This window comes from Dysidea avara, chromosome 1 (genome assembly GCF_963678975.1).
Source record: "Dysidea avara chromosome 1, odDysAvar1.4, whole genome shotgun sequence".
Taxonomy (NCBI): Eukaryota; Metazoa; Porifera; class Demospongiae; order Dictyoceratida; family Dysideidae; genus Dysidea; species Dysidea avara.
Window position 1 is genome coordinate 64,900,121 of NC_089272.1, and position 6,336 is coordinate 64,906,456.

The 6,336-nt window shown below is 38.7% G+C and overlaps 1 protein-coding gene across 1 annotated transcript; it reads left to right on the top strand.

Annotated features, from left to right (window-relative positions):
* The first annotated feature begins 1,288 nt into the window (after positions 1 to 1,288).
* On the top strand, positions 1,289 to 5,843 carry LOC136248395 (uncharacterized). The gene is made up of 6 exons (XM_066040181.1): positions 1,289 to 1,541; positions 1,832 to 2,050; positions 2,306 to 2,503; positions 2,741 to 3,375; positions 3,425 to 3,505; positions 4,807 to 5,843. The coding sequence occupies exons 1-6, from the start codon at positions 1,289 to 1,291 to the stop codon at positions 5,791 to 5,793; spliced, it is 2,373 nt and encodes a 790-aa protein (XP_065896253.1). The 3' UTR covers positions 5,794 to 5,843.
* Positions 5,844 to 6,336: the final 493 nt, after the last annotated feature.

A 6,336-nucleotide genomic window follows, 5' to 3' on the forward strand; every position in this document is an offset into this window, starting at 1 on the left:
ACCAATGCATCAGTCAAGCATATCAGAGTGTCTTTCAAAATTTCTCTGAGGGTACAGACAACTGTGATGCATGATTAATGACAAGTGATACATGATTAATCAGTATATAATTAGAAATCAGTTAAATTTCAGCAACTAATACCATATCAGTAATTATTAGATTATTTAACTGATTAATTTTACTGATCCTGATGTTATTGTTTTCATAAGAACACAACAACAACAAAAAAGTTTAGTAATGGCAATTTTTGGTAAACATAAATAATGGATCAGTGTTAGTCATTATAACTATGGATTTCAATATTGGATCATTGGCAAAATCTCATGTTGGTGGATCACTAGTACAGATCCCTAAGTTGACATGTTTCTATATTGCACAAAATTGATGTTAACTGGTTAATATAATTTATACAGTGCAGAGAATTCTCAGTGAGGGGCATGCCCCCACCCCTCCCCCAAACACGCACACAGGAAATGTAGTCTTTTGAAATATATTTTTTCTGCATTCTTCACATTTCAGTTACATGTTTCAGACTCCCTGTATTGACAGGCTATCTCACAGGTCCCTAGTGGGATAGCATTTAATAAAGTGATTTTGACAGCATTGACAATGTTTCTTAATTATGCACCTGTCAATTTCATGCCCCACCCCCCCACACACCAGGTGGGGATTTGATATTGCTTCTTGTCCCCACCCCTGGGGCAATTGACAATTGTCCAATTCACTGACCGATTTTCGGTAGTTGCATTTCTAAACAATAAAATCACACTTGCTATAATTTTACTAGCTACAGGGCAGGTTTATTACTAGTCGCATACATGAAATATGCACTTAGTCCTTGGCTTAGTCATCCTTGAGGTGTTGTCAAATCTCCTACTATGGGGGTGGGGATTTGACAGCCGATTTTGCCCCAGTAGCTATATAGTGGGGAATTTGACACCGCGATTTGTCAAATCCCCTGTATTCCCCCACCCTCCCCGGGGGTGGGGCATGAAATTGACAAGTGCATTACTGCAGCTGAATATTTTATCAGTACTCAACTGCTCTAATAGACCAGCTCACTAGTCTATTATTCGAAAAATTTGAATTTTAGAACTGAAAACAATTTTTTTACCCATCAAAATGTGTGGCCACATGTTTTGTGAAGACGGTGAAGTATTGTGTGCTTGTAGCTAACTATGTTGTAACCAATAGTAGCAACCGGAGAATATCCGTACAATATGCAGAGCAGTACATATCCTTATCATTGTGTTTACAGCCACGCCCATTATTGTCTTCCAAGGAGAAATGGCTTCTACTGATTTTCAAGGTCTAGTTTTGAAAGGAGTTACTAAACTAGATCGCAAAGAATTGGGACGCGGGGCTTATGGAAGAGTTTATGCGGTCAAATATTGCGAAACAATCTGTGCTGCCAAAGAGATCCACTCCATTCTGGTCGACGAGGTGGGAGAGGTGGAAATGCGACGAACAGTGGAATCGTTTATGAAGGAGTGTCGTCAATGCAGTACTCTACGTCATCCAAACGTCATACAGTTCCTAGGTGTTTATTATCCCTCTGTGGTGGGGGCGGGCGTTGTAAAGGAAAGGATGCGGCTACCAGTAATGGTTATGGAAATGATGGCGGATAGCTACCAGTAATGGTTATTGAAAGTTTTTTATGTAACAGAACACAGCAAGTAAGTGTAAAAGATGCCCTTTCATCCAAGGGACTTGTTACTATTGGAGTTCCTCAGGGGTCTATCTTGGGACCTCTGCTGTTTTCAATATATGTGAATGATTTGCCAAATTCAATTACTTTATGTGATGTTAACATGTTTGCTGATGACACAGAGTTGCACTATAGTAGCAGTCAACTGGAAAGAGTGGAGCAAGTACTTCAGAATGGCCTTGAGGAGGTTTCTAACTGGATGTCAGTGAATGGATTTAAATTGAACATTGATAAATCAGTTTGTATGTTGATTGGTACACGACAAAGAGTTAGTGGTGGGACTTTATGCTTGTCACTTAATGACAGTATGTTGAAGCAAGTGACATCAACCAAGTATCTAGGTTTGTTTATAGATCAATATTTAATGTGGCAAAATCATATAGATTATGTTTTGAAAAGAGTGAGGGGAAAAATCTACTTTATTAATCGCCTAAAACCTCCTCCTACTGTCAGGAAGTTACTGTACCAAGTGTATCTTCTGCCCATTCTAGAATATTGTGATGTGGTGTGGCAACCAACAAATGCAAGCCAAACTAGACGTTTAGAAAGATTTCACTCTAAGTATATTTCTCTTTGTAATGACTCATCTATCTCAGGACAGTCCCTTACTGAACGACGCAAGTTTCATACCATTCTACAAACTTACAAAGTATTGCACAAGTTGGCTCCAGATTATCTCCATGGCATATTTGAATATGCTGTTAATGTTACGGGACGTATCAGCAGAAATGCTCATCGCTTGTTTGTTCCACAGCTACGGACTAATTATGGGAAAAGAAGCCTATATTACAGAGGTACTATATTGTGGAACGCTCTGCCAGCTGCTTTGTATCACGCATCAACTTTATTTCAATTCAGGAGTAGCTATTTAGAACAATATAATTGTAGTTAATATTAATTTGTAAATGTATGTAGTTTTATACATGTATGCTGTATACAGGGCGTAGCTGAAAAACAGCTTTGCTGATGCTACCTTCCCTGTTTAAATAAATTAAAAAAAAAAAAAAAAAAAAAAAGCTTATCCTCACTAGTGGATAAACACGAGAAGATCCCTGTCCATATAAAATTTTCCATTGTCCATGATGTCTCCCTTGGCCTATGCTACCTTCACAATCATGATCCTCCCATTGTTCACCGAGACCTCTCCCCTAACAACATCTTATTGACGGCACATCATGTGGCAAAGATCAGTGATCTTGGAGTGGCCAAGGTGATAAAAGCTGATAGTAGAAAGACAATGACTAAAGCTCCAGGAACTGTTGATTTTATGCCACCGGAGAGTTTAGCCAACACTCCAGTTTACGGTCCTCCCATGGATGTGTTTTCTTTTGCTGGAATAATCCTCCACACATTTAACCAACAATGGCCTCGTCCAACAGAGCAAGTGCAGTTTGACCCCAAGACCAGAAGGAGGGTGGCCTTGTCTGAGGTAGAACGTCGTCAGCAGTACATGGATAAACTGAGAGGAGAGGCTGAAGTATTGAGGCCACTGGTAGAGGAGTGTCTGGATGATGATCCTGCTGTGAGGCCAACCATAGCAACTGTCTGTGAGAGGATCCAAGTGAACAAGGATGTTTACATGAAGGAGTCCCCACAAGATGTTATCACTCTACACCAACAAGTGGATCAGAAGGATAGAGAGATTGGTCAGTTGAGACAACAGCTGGTAAGTGTTGTTTTGTTACTATTAATAACATTACCTTATATGGTCATAGTCCTCTACTAGGAGTGTACCAACACAACAAGTAGCCACTTTAGGAGGAGAACCAACAACAAAATCTTCAAAATTGAGAATAGTAAGTCAGTAATGTTGGTGTGCCGTATAAGCATAAATTTTGGTGAGGAGAATATTTGACATTTGCATAATAATTTGTATTTGGCTTGTTGAAGTGTGTGACTTGGCAAATCTCTGCTGCGTGTATCATCTAGTCTAGTGTAGAGGGTGAGGGTCTGGCATTATCAGGCTATGGTAACATTTTCCTTCAAAATAAGTTTGACCCTAACATTATATATAGTACAGACATTTATAGAGTTCTTTGCCAGATTAACCACAGAGTAGAATTGCAGCTGAGTGTCTGAGGTTCAGTCTCGGATTCAGTACATTCTCCCATACTGACATTTCTCTGTTGAGGAGTCTTGACAACCTTCATCATTGTTACCATACTTGGTGAGCTTGCTTGATTTCATACCTGACATTGATGTGATATTAGTAGCTATTATGAGGAGAGTTTCATTTGGGCAATTTTGTAAGCGTCTGCCAAACTGCCAATTTTACACCAAAATTTCAGCTCATACAGTCTATGTACAAATTGAGCTGAGCACTGAAAAGGAAAAATGAAACTAACATTTCAGCCAACCATATGATTAGTGGTACAGAATGCCCCCAATGTTATATTTGTCAATAATGTATTTGGTTATCTTATCAGTGAGATAATCATTACATAACTGACTGCTCTATTAAACCATCTTGATCTTCATTTTGGGAACTGGTTGATCTTCGTACTTTAATATACCAGGACAGGATTTTCCAAGATGGTATTCAATTTATTAAAGTTACATGCAGGGGTCTGGGGTACAGCCCCCAGCTGCTGACAAATTTGAATATCGAATACTTTAAAATCTACTGGATTCATGATAGAATAACCTACATCCTACAATTATGATTTTACTGGTTGGGTAGATATTGAAGGGACTTATGCACATTCTTCCATTTATATTAAAAAAATTTTACAAGTTAAGTTAGTTAACAAAATCAACCAATCACAACATCAACAAAATCAACCAATCACAATAACAACAAAATCAACCGATCACAATGACAACAAAATCAACCAATCACAATAACAACAAAATCAACCGATCACAATGACAACAAAATCAACCAATCACAATAACAACAAAATCAACAGATCACAATAACAACAAAATCAACAGATCACAATAACAACAAATACTACACTACTTTGTGGTCCCAATACACAATAATATTCTCCTACACTTATTCCCACTATACAATAGCTAACTGTATGGACAATAGTACATGTGAAGTAGATAGATATTGGTAGTTAATTGACTACTTGATTTATTATCACCTCAGGAGACACCTCCATTAATGCCAGCACTTACCAGTGGTAGGTACCACATGAAATGGACTAAACTGGCCAATCTTCCTGCTCCAATGTGGAATCCATATGTTACAGTACAAGACAAGAAGGTCTATGTTGCTGGGAATAGTCCAGTTGATGATGCTGAACATCAAGTATATGTCTATGATGTCAATACTGACCACTGGGGTCAGCTACCACCCTCAGGTCACTATTATGGTATTCCTCATATCATTGGTGGAAAGTTAGCTATTATTGGAGGACGTCTGTTTGCTACTAAGAAGAGAACTAATAAAGTTTCCACATTTGATGAAACTAGTCAATCTTGGACATCTGTATACCCTGATCTTCTCTCAATTAGGAGCAAACCAGGGGTGGTTACTCACCTGGAGCATGTTATTGTTGCCGGAGGAGGATTAGATGATACTATACCAGCACAAGATGACATTGAAGTTCTCAACTGGATAGAGAACTCTCACTGGAGGAAGGTGTCCATTAATCTTCCTGTGCCAATGTTTGCCTTCACTCCCATTGTTGCTGATGATCACTATGTCATAGTGGGTTGCTATGGTGCTGACAAGAGACCTTACAATGGTGCCTACAAGATACTAGTTGATCACATCACAAGACCAGATGACCAACAACAAACCAGTGACACACCCACCAAATGGATTACAATGACTCTACCCACTCACTGGGATACAGCCCTAGTCCCCAGTTCATCCCCACCAGTGGTAGTTGGTGGAGACAATGCAAGTGGTGCAATACCAACATCAGATATTAAGATGTATGATGACTCTAGCAAGTCATGGAGGAAGATTACATCCTTACCTTCTGCTAGATCAGTAGTAGCTATAGCAACAGTCAACAATAATGGAATTCTAGTCATTGGAGGATGTACTAAAGCAGACAGTATGGATAATTCTGACTCATCCAGTCTGACTACAGTGGAACTGGGACAAGCTGAACTAATACACTAACTGCTAGAGTTGAATCGTTTAATTTAGCATTTGTTGTTTCTATTTTTCAAGTATGAAATTTTAGGCTCTCCACCAACGTTTGAATAGCTATGCAGCTTTTCAATACACAATTGCAAATTCCTGAAAGCACACAGGAGATTCTAATGTCTGTGTACATACTATAACTGTTGATTCTGCTAATGAGTCACTTTGGTTCAACTACTCTAATAGAACATACACTTGTTGACATTTCATTTTGGCATTAATGTTGTTCCTATAATATTCTTGCAACCGAAGGTAGTTACCACAACTATTCCAATTCCGGTCCAATGGTTAATTCTCTGCCATACTCATGATACCCCATATAAAAGTTGTTATACTGCAGCCTATAGCTAGTGGCTGTGTCAAACAATAATATTGGCAGTACAAAAGGCAAAGTGCAGTACTTCATGTCCAAACAGTGTATTATTGTGTCTAGCCAACTAAATATTCTGGTATAAAAAATTCTTATCATAAGCCCTGTACCAAAAGTAATCGATGCTGTTGGGAAAGTAACAACACAAG

What these genes read in the sequence shown, in the direction of transcription:
- LOC136248395 (XM_066040181.1), top strand. Translation starts at nt 1,289, where the DNA reads ATGGCTTCTACTGATTTTCAAGGTCTAGTTTTGAAAGGAGTTACTAAA. An exon ending in GACATCAACCAAGTATCTAG is followed by an intron (nt 2,051 to 2,305) that starts GTTTGTTTATAG and finishes CATCTATCTCAG; the next exon opens with GACAGTCCCTTACTGAACGA. An exon ending in GTCAGTTGAGACAACAGCTG is followed by an intron (nt 3,376 to 3,424) that starts GTAAGTGTTGTT and finishes ATATGGTCATAG; the next exon opens with TCCTCTACTAGGAGTGTACC.